Below are 17975 nucleotides of genomic sequence, written 5' to 3' on the forward strand. Positions count from 1 at the left end.
GCCAGCCTCTTCTCATTGTCTGTGGGGACAGGACAAGGGGCGATGGCCTCAAGTTGGAGCACAGGGAGTTCCACACCAATCTGGGGAAGAGCTTCTTCCCAGTGAGGGTGAGGGAGCCCTGGGACAGGCTGCCCAGGGGGGTGTGCAGTCTCCTTCTCTGGAGATATTCCAGCCCCGTCTGGACGCCGACCTGTGCGACCTGTCCTAGGGAGCTGCTTTGGCAGGGGGGGTGGACCCGATGGGCTCTGGAGGTCCCTTCCAACCCCTGCAGTTCTGTGAGTCTGTGAAAATATATTTCCCACATGGTGTTACTAAAGCAGTTGCTTTATTTCAGGCCATTCTGCCATAAGGTCACCCCCACATCCAATATATTTTAGTAGTTTGCACACACGCCCCACGCCCCATGCCAGCAGTGAGAAGATGTGTGGCAGCACAAGACCCTCCCTGACACCTCAGAGCCCCTCTCTCCAAATTTAAAAAAATAAAATCCAAAGTTGTCCCACAGTAAGAAACATCCCCAAAACCAGCTGTACAGAGCCCGCTCATCCCAACAGCCTCAGAAGATTCCACAGGCCTCAGAAGCTTCTACACACGCACCTCAAACATACCACCCCAGAAAATAAGCTTGGAAGAGTTACTTTGGTGCAACTCCACACTGATCCAGGCAACTAAAGGTCAGAAAGTTGGTATCTCCTCACTATGCCATCTCTGCAGCACGTGTAAATTTGCTTCTCCCAAGCAGCTACCTGAAAAAGAGGGAGGGGAAAGTGAGTGGGATTTAAGGAGAGTTGCTGCTCAAGTGACAGCTAACAGCCTGTTTCTGGCATTGATTCCAGAGGTTCTTCTGTTAAATGCAAAAAGGGGCTGAGACACCAAGGACTGGTGTGGGTCAGATCTCAGCCTCCACAGGAGTGGTACTTAGAAGGGGGAAAACCGGCTGGCAGAGCTGGAGTGGGTTGGGGAGACCTTCTCAGCACCTACAGCTACCTGACAGGAGGCTGCAGAGAGGTGGGCGATGGTCTCTTCAGCCAGGGGACAGGAGATGGGACAAGGGGAAATGGGCTCAAGCTGCACCAGGGCAGGGTCAGCTCAGATGGGAGGCAAAAGTTCTTCCCTGGCAGAGTTGTGGGGCTGTGGAACAGGCTGCCCAGGGAAGGGGCTGAGTCCCCATCCCAAGGGGGTGTTTATCAGATGGGGAGATGAGGTACTGAGAGTTTTGGGTCAGCACAGGACAGGACTCCCTGAGCTTAAAGGACTTTTCCAACCTGGTGATTCTGTGGGTTAAAACCAGAAGCACATTTCCACTGGCACCACCAAGCTGAGAGCTGAGGGAACCCGTGTCACACTCCCAAGGGCAGCGGGGTGTCTGGAAACACAGGAGCCAGAGGCCTGCTTTTGGGTCCCGAGTCACCAGGGGGCAAGAGAAGAGGCAGCAGTGCCCAGCCAGCTGTTGCTTTTACCCCCAGGGATCCTCCAAGCACAATTAATTCACAGCTCAGTTAATTCTGCCAGAGCTGCTCCAACAACCAAGCTACTCTGCTGCTTTGGTATCGCTCCTGCGTGATGCAGATAAGAGGCCAGAGGGTTTGTTTATGCCAAATATTTAGATTATTTGGGGGAGGGGGGGAAACCAGCTTAAAAGGCAACTGTGTGAAGGAACCTGAGGTGCAGGCTGCCAAGTCCTGAGATAAGGGCAGCTGCCTGCTACCTGGCATCAAGCTTCCCTACACCCCTTACCTGGGGTGATAAGACAGCATCCCTCACCTTGTACACAGGGTCACAGTCCGCTTCTGTGAGATCCAGGATGTAATCGAGGTCTTGCTGAATGATGAAGCAGGTTCCATCGCCTGGCCAGAGGAAGGAAAACAGGGCGATTAGTGAAGTGAGCCACGCTCTTAATTACAGACAGCTCCAGTGGGCCCAGTGAAAAGGCCTGGGCACAGAATCCTGAGGTTGGAAAAGACCTTTAAGCTCATCAAGTGCAACCATTCCTGTCCTACGCTAAACCTTATCCCTAAGTCCCTCATCTCTCAATCTGTTAAAAACCTCCAGGGGTGGGGACTCAGCCCCCTCCCTGGGCAGCCTGTTCCACAGCCCCACAACTCTGCCAGGGAAGAACTTTTGCCTCCCATCTGAGCTGACCCTGCCCTGGTGCAGCTTGAGCCCATTTCCCCTTGTCCCATCTCCTGTCCCCTGGCTGAAGAGACCATCGCCCACCTCTCTGCACCCTCCTGGCAGGTCAGTGGAGGCGCTGAGAAGGTCTCCCCTCAGCCTCCTCTTCTCCAGGCTCAACACCCCCAGCTCCCTCAGCCACTCCTCAGAGGATTTGCCCTCCAGCCCCTTCCCCAGCCTGGCTGCCCTTCTCTGGACTCGCTCCAGGACCTCCATGTCCTTCTGATGGTGAGGAGCCCAGAACTGGACTCAGCACTGGAGGAGCAGCCTCACCAATGCCCAGTACAGGGTCACTGATCACAGGGTACAGAGGGAAACATGCTGTGAAGATGTCAGAGAGATGAGAAAAGGCTCTAGCAGCCGAGAGGCGCCCTCAGACCCTATTCTGGAGGAACACAGGGAAGGTGAGGAACGGAACTCATGATGCCAACAGCAGCCATGTAACACAGCTACATCCCCTCACTCATTGCCAGGGACACACTGCCCACACAGACTGTGCTTATATGTAAAAGGGTAACGAAGAGCACAAAGCTCCTCAATTTGCTTCTACAATTTCTACTGGAAGAGGGGAACACTTGAGGTACCTTGGCTGGCGATAAATCCGTCTCGGTATGGAAGCAACGACAGCACTGGTGCTCCTGATCTATGGATCACCTGGATTGGAGCACTAGAAGGAGAAGAAACAAGGAAGGTGGTTACAGGCTGTAGTCAGGAGCCCACCCCAATGCGTGAATACGAGCTCAGGGTTAGAAGATAACAGGAGGAACATCTGCAGGACGTGGGGGTGTGATCAGTGATCACCCAGGAGTGTCTGGGAACTGAGCCCAGGGAACACCACTTGTGACCGGCCACCAACTGGATTTAACTCCATTCACCACAACTCTTTGGGCCCGGGGATCCAGCTCTTTTTCTTACCCAGTGAAGCGTAAGCCCACCCAAGCCCTGAGTAGCCAGGTTCTCCAGGAGAATGCCCTAACAAACAGCATCAATGGCTTTACTGAAGTCCAGGTAGACAACATCCACACCTTTCCCTCTTGAACAGGCTGCCCAGAGAGGTGGTGGGTGCCCCGTCCCTGGGGGTGTTCAAGGCCAGGATGGTCTGGGGCCTTGGGCAACCTTGTGTAGATCCAGGCCTGGAGGTTGGTGGCCCTGCCTGTGGCGAGGGGGTGGGAACTCTATGATCCTTGGGGTCCCTTCCAACCCAGACCAGTCTATGATTATATGATCCTTTTACTGAGCAGGTCGCCTTCCAGTAGGAGATCATGTTGGTTGTTCAATAACTCACAGCTCCTGGCACACACTCACTTAATATTTCTCACATCCAGCTGATAGATGTTCCCATCCTGAGTCCCTGCTAGGATGTAGGTACTAGAGAGGAACGTGCAGCAGTTGAACGCATCGGATCCGATGAAGAGGAACACCTGAGGACACAGAACAAATGCAAGAGTCAGACACTGACAGATGAGGCCACGGGACACCCAGAAGTTCCAGGAGCCACAGCACAAACTGGCAAACCCAGAGCCAGGTGAGTAACCCCTCAGCCCTGCTCCAAGATGGGCAGGAGAACAGGTCTCCAGGATCAGTCTCGCTAAGTCAGCAGACACGGCGCAGTCAGGAAATGCTCCTGGATCCTGGGGTTGGACTCGATGATCCTGTGTCCCTGGACTGGGCACTGGTGAGGCTGCACCTCGACTGTTGGGTCCAGTTCTGGGCTCCTCACCGTAAGAAGGACGTCGAGGTCCTGGAATGTGTCCAGAGAAGGGCAACCAGGCTGGGGAAGGGGCTGGAGGGCAAATCACAGGATCACAGAATGGTCTGGGTTGGAAGGGACCCCAAGTTCCCACCCCCCTGCCACAAGCAAATTCAGGGTTCAACTCCCAAGACCAAAAATTCATTTAATATAAAACCCTCTCATCAAGGACGTATCAGATATTAAACTGATAAGAAGAGACACTACACTCTTAGCCAAAAGGCCGAGATTTGATCCTACGTGGAGTGGCTGAGGGAGCTGGGGGTGTTCAGCCTGGAGGAGGCTGAGGGGAGACCTCCTCACGTCATGATCCGTCGTGTCACCGTGTTGAACTCCATCCCACTGGCCTCTCCCCATCGATCCAAGCTGCCCAGGTCCCTCTGGAGGGCATTCCCACCCTCTGCCAGATCCACACTTCCCCCTAACTTGGTGTCATCTGCAAACTTACTGAAGGAGCACACAATTCCCTCCTCCAAATCATCAATGAAGATATTAAAGAGGGTGGGTTGGAGGACCAACCCCTGAGGAACACCACTTGTGACTCCATTCACCACCATCTTCCCTCTCCAAAAGGAGAGCAATGGACTGCTGACCACCTGAGGTTCCCTTCACACCGTGGTTAAAACACCAGGCAGAACCAAGAGCAGCTTTCCACTCTGGATGCAGGAGGCAGCCTGCGGTTCCTGCACTCACGGTGACATCTACTGGCCAGTGTTTAAAGAGCCTTTCATTTAACCCAGTACCTGGGTTAAATTCCAGAGCCAATTCTTAATCCTTAACCTCCCCCCTCTCAAATAAATCTGGCCAGTGGGAAGCACAGACAGCACCACTTTGTGGTACTGGGGTTTCGTTTAGAGCATATCTGGGGAGCACACAAGCCCAAAGGCAGGTGGATCAGCTCCCCACCACCACCTGGCCTGGCTCTGTCCCGTTGTGTGGCCTGGGGGGGACCTCACCAGGGGAAAGGAACAGGATTAACACTAACCACCTCACTGATCTGGGTTGTTTTGAACCTGGTTTCATTCCTCAGCCCAGTGCTCTGCACAGCCACACAACCCACAGCTTCCAACCCAAGGAAACAGAAGCCAAAGGCCTGATGCCTCTGAGCGGATTTTCTAGCACCTTCCCCAGGGAAACACCTCTGAGAGTCCCCTTACCGGCTGCCTGCTCTGCAGTCCCACTCCTTGAAGCTTCTTATCTTCTCGAGCCAGCAGCAGGACTTTCCCTTCTGTCCCAACCTCACGGTCACCTGACAAAGACATCAGTTCACTCCAGCGGGGGATGGAATGAGCCTTGGTGATACCCAAACCTGACAGCTGAACCCGTAATGGTGTTAACTCTGTACCCTGAGTCTCACAGTTTTGGGTGGCTGGGTTCCCATGGAGAAGGGGGGCTGCAAAAAAGCAGCCAGAAGCTCTCTGCAGGCCCCACAGAGCAAAGACCAGATGGCTCAAGGCCGGAGTCGTTGCTGACCAAGGCCGAGCCCATCAGCGATGGTCACAGCACCTCTGGGAACCACAGTGAGGAGAAACAAACCCTCAAGCAGTTGCTTTGTGCCCCCAGAGAAGGGAGTGGAGATGTGAGGAGCTGTGCAGCTACCAAGGGCAGGGAAGGGGGGAGGAGGCACCCCAGGTGCCGGAGAGAAAGATGCCCCTGCAGCCCCTGGAGAAACCCATGGTGGAGTGGGTGTCCCCCCACAGCCCATGGATGATGAGAGGGCGCAGAGATCCCATCTACAACCCATGGATGATCCCGTGCTGGAGCAGGTGGGAACACCTGAAGGACGCTGTGACCCCGTAGGAATCCCATGTGTGAGCAAGCTCCTGGCAGTGAAACCTGGAGCCTGTGGACAGACAGACCCACACCGGAGCAGGTCTGCTGGGCAGGGGGGAGGGAAGCTTGTGACCCTGTGGGGGACCAGGCTGGAGCAGTCTGGGCCTGAAGGTCGGCACACCATGGAAGGACCCACGCTGAGGCACTTGGTGAGGAGCTCAAGCCCCACAGGAAAGGATTCATGTCGGGAGAAGTTCCTGGAGGACTGTCTGCTGTGGGTGGGACCCCACAGTGCAGCAGGGAGAGGGGGTGAGGAATGCCCCCATCCCTCCCTCCCCAGCTAAGAAGGAAGGAAAACAGCTCGTGAGAAACTGACCCAAATCCCCATTCCCCCAGTCCCTGACCCTCCCCGTTCCACAATGGGGGGAAGAAGGGAGTGAAATCCTGGCTAAAGCTCAGTCTGCTGACAAGGGAGGGGTGGGGGGAGGTGCTTTAAGATCTGGCCACACTTCTCATCACCCAACTCTGGTGTCACTGGGGGTGCAGGGCAGTGCCATCAATTAGAGTCTCTCTCCTTTATTCCCTGTTGAGTCTGTTCTGCCCCTGACGCTGATTGTGGAATGATCTCTCCCTGCCCTTATCTCCACTCCTGAGCCCCTCAATATCTATTTTCCCCCTGTCCAGCTGAGAAGGGCACTGACAGAGCAGCTTTGGTGGGTGTCTGGCCTCCAGCCAGAGCCACACCACCACAAGGAAAGAGCCATGTGTCTCCAGTTCACTCCACATAAAGCTTTTCCTTTATAATACTCAAATTCCCTGGCTGTGTAACAGTAACTGAGACACCCCAGGAGCAATTAGAGAGACTCAGTCGGTCTTAACCTGCTTGATAACGCTCAACTCCTCCACAGGACCAGAGTGCTCTGGTCTGGTCACCCAAGGTCCCTTCCCCAGATAGGAGGGGCACAGAAGCAAGCCCCACACTCAGCATTACTGGTGACAAACCTAAGCAGTTTGGGCTAGGAGAAGAAATACGAATTTTTAAGAGCAAGATCCTTACTAGGAGCTTTTTCAGGCGAGCCCAGGTTGAGGGAGCTGTCAGCAGCACCCACAGCGATGCCGTTGACAGGAGAGCCACAGTCAGCGATGACACCCAGGCAGGAGGATTTCCCGCAGTCCCAGAGAAGCACGGTGCCATCCCTAGAGCAGGAGAGGACATTTCTTCCCCGATCCACAATGGCAGTGTCCAAAATACCTGTGTCAAGGCAAAGGCCACAGTCAGACAGACAGCATGGAAGACGGACAGACGCAGCAGCTCATTGCCCAAGGTGAACTGCGCTACAAGCCCCAAAGTGCTGATCCCAGACTGCCACCGGTCACACACAGCCAAACTGGCTGAGCTGGAACAAGTCTGGAACGAGGTGTACGGGGAAGGCAACAGCTCCCAGCAAAGCAAAGCATATGGAGCAGGAGCCATCACCTGGCACAAAGGCAGATTATCACCAGTATCATGGAAGAACTTTTCATGGTCAGGGTGAGGGAGCCCTGGGACAGGCTGCCCGGGGGGTGTGGAGTCTCCTTCTCTGGAGATATTCCAGCCCCGGCTGGACACCGACCTGTGTGACCTGTCCTAGGGAGCTGCTTTGGCAGGGGGGTTGGACCCGATGGGCTCTGGAGGTGCCTTCCAACCCCTATGCTTCTGTGACTTCATGTATCACCAGTAAAATAATTGGCAACACCTTGCCTCAGACTGAGCTGATACCACAGCTGAGTTTCCAGCTCCAAAATCAACCTCTAACTTGGACAGAAGTCCAAGCCCAGCCCAACTCTGGATCATGCTAAGGCTTGTGTGGGGCAAGAAGCATCCACATCATCCAGCTACAGCAACATCAGAAGCACAGTTCATTCCAGTTGCTAACACCCCCAAAAGAGTTAACCATGGGGATGTTGAGTCTGGATCTGAAAAATGATGGTTAGAGGATTTAATTGATGCTTTGAAAATCATCTGAGGAGCAGCTGAGGGAGCTGGGGGTGTTGAGCCTGGAGAAGAGAAGGCTGAGGGGAGACCTTCTCAGCACCTCCACTGACCTGACAGGAGGGTGCAGAGAGGTGGGTGATGGTCTCTTCAGCCAGGGGACAGGAGATGGGACAAGTGGAAATGGGCTCAAGCTGCACCAGGGCAAGGTCAGCTCAGATGGGAGGGAAAAGTTCTTCCCTGGAAGAGTTGTGGGGCTGGGGAACAGGCTGCCCAGGGAGGGGGCTGAGTCTCCACCCCTGGGGGTGTTTTAAAAAAAGGGTAGATGAGGTACTTAGGGTTATGGTTGTGCTTAGGATGGGAATGGTTGGACTTGATGATCTTAAGGTCTTTTCCAACCTTGTGATTCTATCAAGCTCCCAGAACTCAAATAGAAATATCTGTAGTGACTGCACTAGATGAAACTCTTCCTGTCATCGCCCTGTAGAGAGTGGCCTTCAGCCTCACCCTAGAGCTGTTTATCCCAGAATCTCCTGACTTGGAAGGGACCCATATGGATCACCGAGTCCAACTCCTGGCTCCACACAGCTCCAGCCAGGTTTATCCTCAGAACCAGCACATCTTTTAAACGCATTTCAGATTTCTGAGGGGGCAGAAGCCAAAGCCCACAGCCCTGGCCACGTGCCACTCAAAATCTACCTCTGGCTGGGGTTCTGTAGCCAAGTCCCAGCTTTTATAGACCCTTGGTTTGCCCTGCAGCCAGGGCATCTTCACATGGTGACATCCTGAGACTTGGAGGAGTCAAAATATTTCCCCAAAACCCAAAGGAGAAAAAGGAAAAAGGGGTTGTGTTATCTTGCCTCACAAGGGAGGCTTCTCCCCTCCTGGGCAGCCTGTTCCAGTAGGCTGGTGACTGACCGTTACCCCTCAGGCACAAAACAGTTATACACATGGCAGATGAAGCAGTGTTTAAAGCCTGAGCACTCTGTACCTCCTTTGTGACCTTTAAATGTTACTACGCAGCTGGCATCTTCTGCTGACCAGATCTTTAGCTGGGCATCCATTCCTCCACTCAGAACCACCAGGCCCGATGGAAAAAACCTGCAACAATTCACATCATACACATGGCCTTCCAACAGTCTCTGGAAAACAAAGAACTACGTGCTAGTTCCATTGTTATCACCCTTACACAGAGCGACTCTTGAGCTGTGACACTGGAGAAGAGGGGATTGTCCCTCTCTGCTCTGCCCTCGGGAGGCCCCAGCTGGAGTCCTGTGTCCAGAGCTGGGGCCCCAACACAAGAAAGATGTGGGACTGTTGGAGAGGGGTCAGAGGAGCCACGGAGATGATCAGAGGGCTGGAGCACCTCCCCGACAAAGAGAGGCTTAAAGAGCTGGGGGCACCTCACTGCAGCCTTCCCTTCCCTAAAGGGAGCAGATAAACAGGAGGGGAAATGGCTTATTAAAAGGGTAATTAATGGCAGGACAAGGGGGGTGGATTAAAGCTAACAGAGGGGAGGTTTAAATTAGATATTAGGGGGAAGTTCTTTCCAGAAAGAGTGGTGAGGGGCTGGAACGGGCTGCCCAGAGAGGGGGTGGGTGCCCTGTACCTGGGGGTGTTCAAGGCCAGGTTGGATGGGGCCCTGGGCAACCTTGTGTAGCTCCAGACCTGGAGGTTGGTGGCCCTGCCTGTGGCAGGGCGGTTGGAACTCTGTGATCCTTGGGGTCCCTTCCAACCCAGACCAGTCTGGGATTCTAAAACTTGGTGTTCCCATGTGGGCAGTGGATTAAGCTCAAATCCTCTGGGTCTGGGTTCTTGCAAGGGAACTCATCTCAATTTGAGGCAGGCACAGAGCTGGCAGGTCCACTTTGTGCCTCCCTCCACTGCTGGAGTCGCTAATTACACAGCAAAGGATGCTACATTTGGTTCTAAGAACGGGTGAAATGTCTTTATCCATTGCTAAACAAGCAGCTGACAGGTCAAGCTGCACAAGAACCACAGTAACCGGTGTTTCTAGCCACGACCCAGTTAATTCATCACAGGCAGGAGTCTTTTTCCTCACCTCTTCTCTACTGCAGAAGCCAATTCAGGGCTTGCAGCACACAGGTTAGGAGCTGTCATTCCTAACTACCCTTTCTCATTTTCAACCTGGGATTTCCCTCTGGATTGCCAGCCATCATTTCCCTTGGGAGCAGTCAGGCTTTCCAAGAGATTGAACTTCAAACCTCCCAGGTGGATAATTTCAATTAGCTCTGCAATCAAAAGTCAGGTTCCCACCTTCCCTAGGCCACAGTGGATGGGTAGCCTGACTGAATTCATGGTCAAAGGACTTTGTTAAGGTCACAGCCAACACACAACATCAAAGCTAGATGCTCTTACTCTTATTTCTCCATTTGCAGCCTGCCAGATTTTCATGGTCCCATCTGTGCTGGTTGACACGCCGAGCCCACCGCCGCTGGAAATATCAAGACAGGTAACCTGCAGGAGGGTGGAAACACCAAACATTAGCTTTGTGTCACCTCCTACATAGGGTTTTCTGCTCCAGAGCCTAATTCCTTTCTGGGGGAGACCTGCTAAGTACATCCCCGGGTGCTACTGTCACCCCCAGACATACACTGCTGGGGGGATTTAAAGCACCGCGCAGAGTTTCCATCACCACGGCTTCACAGTTCCAGCCCGGTAACGCTCTTCTAACACTTAACACCCTTACACAAGGACAAGAATCATCGAATCACAGACTGGTCTGGGTTGGAAGGGACCCCAAGGAACTTCCAACTTGAAGCCATCGCCCCCTGTCCTGTCCCCACAGACACTGAGAAGAGGCTGGCCATGTCCCCCTGTGTCCCACCCTTCAGATATTGATAACCATTGATCAGATCCCCTCTCAGGCTGCTTCTCTCCAGGCTGAACAGCCCCAGCTCACTCAGCCTTTCCTCACAGGGGAGATGCTCCAGGCCTTTCATCATCTCCGTGTCCCTCCACTGGACTCTCTCCAGGAGATCCCTGTCCCTTTTATACCAGGGAGCCCAGAACTGAACACAACACTCCAAGTGCGACCTGACCGGGGCAGAGCAGAGGGGGATGATCCCCTCCTTTGACCTGCTGGCCACGCTCCTCTTCATGCACCCCAGGATCCCATTGGCCTGCTTGGGCACACTGCTGGCTCATGGCCACCCTGTCACCCACCAGGACCTCCAAGTCCTTCTCTGAAGAGCTCCTCTCCAGCAGCTCACCCCCAGCCTGTACAATTCTTTCCCAAGTGCAAGACTCTCCACTTGCTTTTATCAAACCTCACCTGGTTTCTCCCTGCCCAGCTCTCCAGCTTTCCCAATCACAAGCAACTTCCCCAAGTTTCTCTGATCCTATAACATTTAATGACCCAGTTCAAATATGAAGTCACACTGCTGGTCAACCCTCAGACCAAGCATGCAACACGCCTGAGACACGCTGCGAAAGCTCGGGGTCAGTCCCATGTGTTTCCCCCCCACCTCATTTCACAAGGTTACTTACACTTTTCTGATGAATCCTGGAAAAAGTTGTGTAAGGAGCCAGAAACTTTGTGGATGCATTTTCATGTGGACAAGAAATGAGAATGCTTTTCTAGAGGAGGGAAGAAAAGGGAAGAAGAAGAGTTAGAAGGGCCGTCAGGCTGTCGAGGTGGAACTGTGGTTTGGACCTGGCTGTGGTCTCTCAAGAGCCAGAGGAGGGATGAAGCAGAGTGTTGGGCTTGCTTCGTTCTACTGCTGCAAGACACAAAGCCTGGGGTGGGAAGTGATGGCCATTATGGCCACAGGAGTTGGCTGGGCCTGTGTAGAGCCAGGAGTTGAACCCTATGATCCATGTGGGTCCCTTCTAAGTCAGGAGATGCTAAGATTATGGGACACACGACCCCAGCATGATCACAAAATCCCAGGGGTTGGAAGGAACCTCAGGAGATCATCAGGTCCAACCCCCTGCCAAAGCAGCTCCCTAGGACAGGGCGCACAGGTCGGCATCCAGACAGGGCTGGAATATCTCCAGAGAAGGAGACTCCACACCCCCCTGGGCAGCCTGTCCCAGGGCTCCCTCACCCTCACCAGGAAAAGTTCTTCCATGAGAAGATACTGGTGATCTCCTGCTCCATATACTTTGTTTTGCTGGGAGCTGTTGCCTTCCCTGTACACCTCATTCCAGACCTGTTCCACCTCACCAGTTTGGCTGTGTGTGACCAGTGGCAGTCTGGGAACAGCAGCTTGGGGCTTGTAGTTGAGTTCACCTTGGGAACTCAAGATGGGTCTTGAATACCTCCAGAGAGGGAGACTCATGAGCAGATGCTACGGACCAGCTCCAGGGCCCAGCAAAGGCGAGCTGCCAAGGACAGCTGGATAATCCATGCAAGGAACTGGGAAACAGCTTTAGGCTCTTATTTTGGCTGGTATAACAGTACCACCCCTTCACACACAGAAGGCAGTTACCGATCCCCCAGCCCACCCCAGCACCTCGGTGACTTCCCCAACCACGAAGCCCTCGGAAGCAGCGATGTCAGGGACGCCCTCAGTGCTGAGCCCACGGCGGGTCAAGCTGCCGTACAGGGTGGGCTTCCCTGTGGGGAGAACAGCCATCAGCTCAGCCACCTCTCAACCCCACCCCCTCCCCAGCTTATCTTCCCCTCAGCCCGCCCCAAACCACAGGGCACCCCTCCCAACCACCCTCAGCCCTCCCTGAGACACAGGAAACACTCCCAACCGCCCTCACTCCTTACACAGCCCCCCAACTGCCCTCACCTCTCCTAACCCACCGCAACCCTCCACCCCCTTAAGCCCCAGACTTGAGGTATTTAAAAGGGGTGTAGATGAAGAGCTTAAGGACATGATCTAGAGGTGGACCAGGCCCTGATTGGACTCGGTGAACTCAAGGGTCTCTTCTAACCCAGGGGATTCTAGGATCCTGTAAATGCTATTAGTTTCAACCTCAGGTTTAGCACTGTAAAAGTGAGTAAGATCTTGATTAACCTGACAAACACAAGGAAAAGTTATGGATTCAGCTGGACCTGAAAGGAATTTTGCTGCAATTCTTTACACCAACCCAGCCTGGAGCATTTCATATAATTTAGCCCTTAGAGACAGATTTTAGAACAAAACATGAGCACAGAGTTGAAAACTATTCACTTTCCCTGTTTATACTAGATAAAAACCTAATTAATTTCTTGAATACTGCATCCAGCTCTGGAGTCCCCAACGTAAGCAGCACATGGGACTGGTGGAACAAGCCCAGAGGAGGCCACGGAAATGCTCAGAGGGCTGAAGCACCTCTGCTGTGAAGCCAGGCTGGGAGAGGTGGTCTGGGTCAGCCTGGGGAAGAGAAGGCTCTGGGGAGATCTTACAGCACCTTCCAGTCCCTGAAGGGGCTACAGGAAAGCTGGGGAGGGACTTTTCAGAAGGGCAGGGAGACACAGAACGAGGGGGGACGGGTCTAAACTGGAAGGGGGGAAATTTAGATTGGATAATGGGAAGAAATTCTTCCCTCTGAGGGTGGTGAGGCCCTGGCACAGGGTGCCCAGGGAAGTGGTGGCTGCCCCCTCCCTGGAGGTGTCCAAGGCTGGGTAGGATGGGGCCTTGAGCAGCCGGGGCTGGTGAGAGGTGTCCCTGCCCATGGCAGGGGGCGGGACTCAACCATCTCTGCGGTCCCTGACAGCACTGCCCGTGCTGTGTCCCCGTGTGCCTCCTCTCGCCCCAGCCCGCCACCCCCTGAGCCCCCCCACACCGCCTCAGCACTCACCAGGGCTGCGGCAGCTCAGCCAGGCCTCACCCTCGTCCCTCCTGCGGAGAGGAAGAGCGGCTGTGAGCGGAGCCGGAGCAAAGAGAGCAGAGAAGGGAGCGGGGGGAAGGGGATCGGGAGGGCCGCGCCCACCTCAGCGCCCGGCTCCAGTCGCTCTGCACCCGCAGCGCCGCCGCCATCCCAGCGCGGCCGACGCCGCCTCTGCCGCCCCCGGCCTGCCCGCCGCCCCCCGCCAAGCGCAAAGGGAAAGACGCCGCCAGTGAGCGGGCGCTTCCGCGGCCGCGCCCCGCCCCGTCACCGGGCTTAAAGGGGCCGCGCTGCGCCGCTGGGCAGGCACGGAGAGGGGTATGGGGGGGCCAAGGAGTGGGAGGGGTATGGGGGGGCCAAGGAGTGGGAGGGGTATGGGGGGTATGGGGGGGGGGGGGGCTAAGGAGGGGCTAAGGAGGGGCTAAGGATAGGGAGGGGGAGGGGGAGGGGGAGGGAGAGGGTTATGGGGGGGGCGTGGGGGGCGGTGCTGGACCCCCGCGGGAGTGGCATAGAAAGTGCACGGCACGTGCCTGGGCGAAAGGGCAGGTGGGGGGTGAGGAGGGTGCTGAGCACCCACGGGTGGGGTGTTGGGCATCCGGAGATTTGTGTAGGGGGCACAGGGGCAGGGGAGACAGGCACACCTAGATTTGGGAGGTTGCTGGGCACCCGTGGGTGGGAGTAGGGGAGATAGGCACCCGTAGGGTTGGGAAGGTTCTGGGCCCCCATGAGTGGGCGGTAGGCTGCATGGGGTGTGAGGGGTGCTGAGCTCCTCCTGGGGTTGCATGAGGACACCCACAGGGGCAGGGCGGGTGGGTGCCCCCAAAGAAGGGGAAGGTAGCACCCCAAACCATGCTTCCTTGCTCCAGCCTGGCTCAGCGATGGCGAGACCCGGGCACGCCAGGAACCCTCCACCGTTGAAGAAGGCTGAGGAGGAGGAGGACCCAGTGGACGCCATGATCTCACGCACGGGCTGCGCCGCGCAGCACCGGGAGCTGCAGGACTGCATGGCGGCGCGGCAGGACTGGCGCCATTGCCAGCCCCAGGTCCGTGCTTTCGGCGAGTGCATGGCACGCCGGCAGCGTGACACCCAGCCCCGTGGAGCAGCACCTGGCTCACACCAAGCCCACCCTGCTTCACCACCTGGGAACTGAAATCACTGGGGACCTTTGGTGCTGGTGCTGTCACCCAGCCCACCCCCAGTGGCCCAGGTGTGGGGGGCAGCCACACCCCCCTGACCCCGATTTTCTGGCAGCAGCACTGGGGAATTAAATCTGTTGGTGGCCAAAGGGCTCCTTTCTGTCTGTGCCACCAGGGGGAGGGGATGCTTCTGGGCACAGATGGGTGTTTCCGGTCCAAAATAGCCCAAACTGGGAGCGCTTGGGGTACCCAAGCTGAGGCTCGGCTCTGCAACAGCCCTACCACGGATTTCTACTCTGTGTCCTTCCCTGTGCTGTCCCAAAGCTTTTCCAGCAATGGTCACAGACTGCTCAGGGCTGCGAGGGACCTCAAAGATCATTGAGTCCCACCCCCTGCCATGGGCAGGGACACCTCTCACCAGCTCTCTACCACGTCCTCTCCCAGCCTGGATTGACAGTGAGGATTTCCCCGACCCAAGGCAGGACCCTGCACTTGTCCTTGTGGAACTTCATGAGGTTCCCCTGGGCCCACTTCTCCAGGTCCCTCCGCATGGCATCCCGTCCTTCCAGCGTGATAACCTCATGTTCCACAGGAGAGGATTGGGGTGGGAGGGGGGAATGGGGAAGGCAGAATTTCTCTCGTGAGAAGCCGCGTGGGGGTGGGGAAGGTGCTCTTCAGGAGTGAGAGGCTGCTCTGATGCTGCCTCCATGGAACAAAGCTATGAAAAAGAAAAGAAAAAGGCATTTGGGGGGGCTGGAAAGGACAGGCTGCCCACGGCATCTCCCGGGGGGCAGAAACTTTGAGGGCATCTCCTTGGGAGCTGGGTACAGGGGCTGCCAGCCAAAAATCACAACAGGCACAGGACTCCAAGTTGAGGGTGATACCTTGAAAAGCAGGAATCAAAACTCCCCAGCCTTGGTGGCTGTTCAGCAGGTATTCTTTATGGCGGTGCTGGGCACACAGGGGATCACATGTGTTTTCCTGCTTCACTGAGTCCTCCCCTGCAGCCTTGTCCAGCCTTGGCTGCTCCTCTCCAAGACACCGGGGACACAGCCTGGGCTTCAGCAGACTCATCTGGCCAAGCACCTTCTTCCTATTGGTTGGAGGGAGGGATCCCCAAGTGGGATCACACTGCAGGCTCCCCTTGTAGCCCCTTGCCACAGGACCAGAGACGCCTGTAGCTCCTTGTAGCACTCTCGCTCCACGCTGCACAGAGTGTGGATGACCTCGAGGACCAGCTACTCCTTGTCCATGTCCATGGCTGGGTGTCTGCTAGGAGAAGGCTCCATGTCCGTGCTGCTCATGGCCTGTCCCAGACCTGTCCATGGCCCTGCTCTTGGTCAGTCTCCAGTGGCAGATCCAGTGGGAAGTCTTGGTGAAGGGCTGGCCCTGGCTCTGTCCCCAGTCCCTCAGGATCTTGATGGGTCTGGAGGGCTGGCGATGGCTTGAGAGCTTCCAGCTCCTCCATGGCACCAGGCCAGGGCTCGGGGAAGGAGTAGCGGGCCTTGGTGAAAGCCCATCTGAGAGAGATGTGAAGAGAGAGACAGCGGCATCCCAACCGCTGTGGAGGGAACACGGTGCTGGGGTGTGAGACTCATCTAGAGGTCAGCCTTGCTTCAGGGCCTCTGGGTCGAGCCTCAGGGCTTCAGGGCCTATCTCCACTGCAGGCCCTGAGACACTGCTCAGCATTCGGGGGCCTGGGTGAGGGTCCCCTGTGGGTGCTGCTGGCCCCGTTCCGAGCCCACCCACATCCCCAGGCACCAGCACACCCACTGGGATACCAGCCACCTCCACCCCACTTTTTGGGGTGCCAGCGGTGCCTGGGGCCAGCTTGTGCTCGCAGGGGTCGGGCACTAAGGGGCTCGCACCCAAACCAGGGGAGGGAGGGAGGGAAAGGTTGGGGGCCACAGGCAGGCCACAGGCAGGCCCACCAACCTCCAGGCATGGATCTACAAGGACCCACCCAACCTGTCCTTGAACACTTCCAGGGATGGGGCACCCACCCCCTCTCTGGGCTGCCTGTTCCAGCCCCTCACCACTTTCTCTGTAAAAAACTTCCCCCTAATATCCAACCTAACCCTTCCCTTCTTCAGCTTCACTCCATCCCCCTTGGCCTGATGGTGAGATGTGCAAGGGAGAGAAAGAGGAGGACCCAAGCTGTAACTGTCTGTTGTTGAGGAGCAAGACCTTAGAGTTAGAAATGTGATGCTCAGGAGTTACCAACGTGCAAACTGCACTGTAGAATTTACTGGGAAGGGAAGGGACTGTAGATGGTAGTCTCTGTAGATCTCTCTTTTCAGCACTCTTCAGTGCTGGTCTCAGGGTTTAGAAAAGCTGGAAAAGATAGAGAAGTGTGAAAGCATGAGGAGAGGTCTTGAGAACCTTTCCCTTAACCGAGTTTGTAGCTGGTGAAGAGGTGAGGGCCTGTGTTAGGTTTTTAAACTCCTGAGTGATCTGCAGAAGGTGAAGAGGAAAAGATTTGCTGTTCCTTTCAGGTAGAATGTGTCATCTAATACATTTACAGGTGTCACTGGAGAATTATGATCTAGTTGCAATCACGGAAACATGGTGGGATGATTCCCACAGTTGGAATACCCCCGTAGAAGGGTATCGCCTTTTTAGAAGGGATAGGCTAGGAAGGAAGGGTGGTGGGGTTGCCCTCTATGTTAAAAAGTGGATAGACTGAGGAGCTCTCTCTGGAAGGTGGCCAGGAGCAGGTTGAAAGCCTGTGGGTCAGGATTAGGGATGGGGCTAATAAAGAGCAGCTGGTGATAGGGGTCTACTACAGGCCACCTGATCAAGGAGAGACTACCGATGAGGCTTTCTTCCTTCATCTGCAGGAGGCATCACGGTCACAGGCACTCATCCTGATGGGGGACTTTAACCACCCGGATATCTGCTGGGAAAACCACATGGCGAGCTGCAAGAGGTCCAGGAGACTCCTGGAGTGTGTAGACGATAACTTTCTGGTTCAAATAGTGGATAGACCAACCGGAGGCGATGCACTGCTGGACCTGGTGCTCACCAATGTGGGGGAGATCATTAAAGGTCTTAAGGTTGGAGACAGCCTGGGCTGCAGTGACCATGCCCTAGTTGAGTTTGTAATCTCAAGGAATGTGGGCCTGGCGAAAAGTGGGACCAGGACACTGAACTTTAAGAGAGCAAACTTTAGGCTGTTTAAGGACGTGTTGGCCAAGATCTCCTGGGAGGTGGTCCTTAGAGACAGAAATGTTGAGGACAGCTGGCTACTCTTTAAGGATGCCTCTCTATCCCCCTGAATAAGAAAGCGGGCAAGAGGGGCAGGAGGCCAGCATGGCTAAGCAAGGACCTGCTGGTCAAACTGAGGGAAAAGAAAGGCAAATACAAGCTCTGGAAGCAAGGGTGTGT

At 55.4% G+C, this 17975-nt stretch overlaps 1 protein-coding gene across 1 annotated transcript; it reads right to left on the minus strand.

Annotated features, from left to right (window-relative positions):
* Positions 1 to 346: 346 nt before the first annotated feature.
* On the minus strand, positions 347 to 13603 carry LOC311192642 (proteasomal ATPase-associated factor 1; the record flags this gene model as incomplete). Its single annotated transcript, XM_084265171.1, has 12 exons — positions 347 to 746; positions 1765 to 1847; positions 2757 to 2839; positions 3478 to 3593; positions 5080 to 5171; positions 6753 to 6947; positions 8659 to 8809; positions 10047 to 10145; positions 11178 to 11267; positions 12146 to 12249; positions 13425 to 13465; positions 13557 to 13603. The coding sequence occupies 12 exons, from the start codon at positions 13601 to 13603 to the stop codon at positions 669 to 671; spliced, it is 1179 nt and encodes a 392-aa protein (XP_084121297.1). The 3' UTR covers positions 347 to 668.
* Positions 13604 to 17975: the final 4372 nt, after the last annotated feature.

Source organism: Gallinula chloropus, assembly GCF_964237585.1.
Source record: "Gallinula chloropus genome assembly, chromosome: 1".
Lineage (NCBI taxonomy): Eukaryota > Metazoa > Chordata > Aves > Gruiformes > Rallidae > Gallinula > Gallinula chloropus.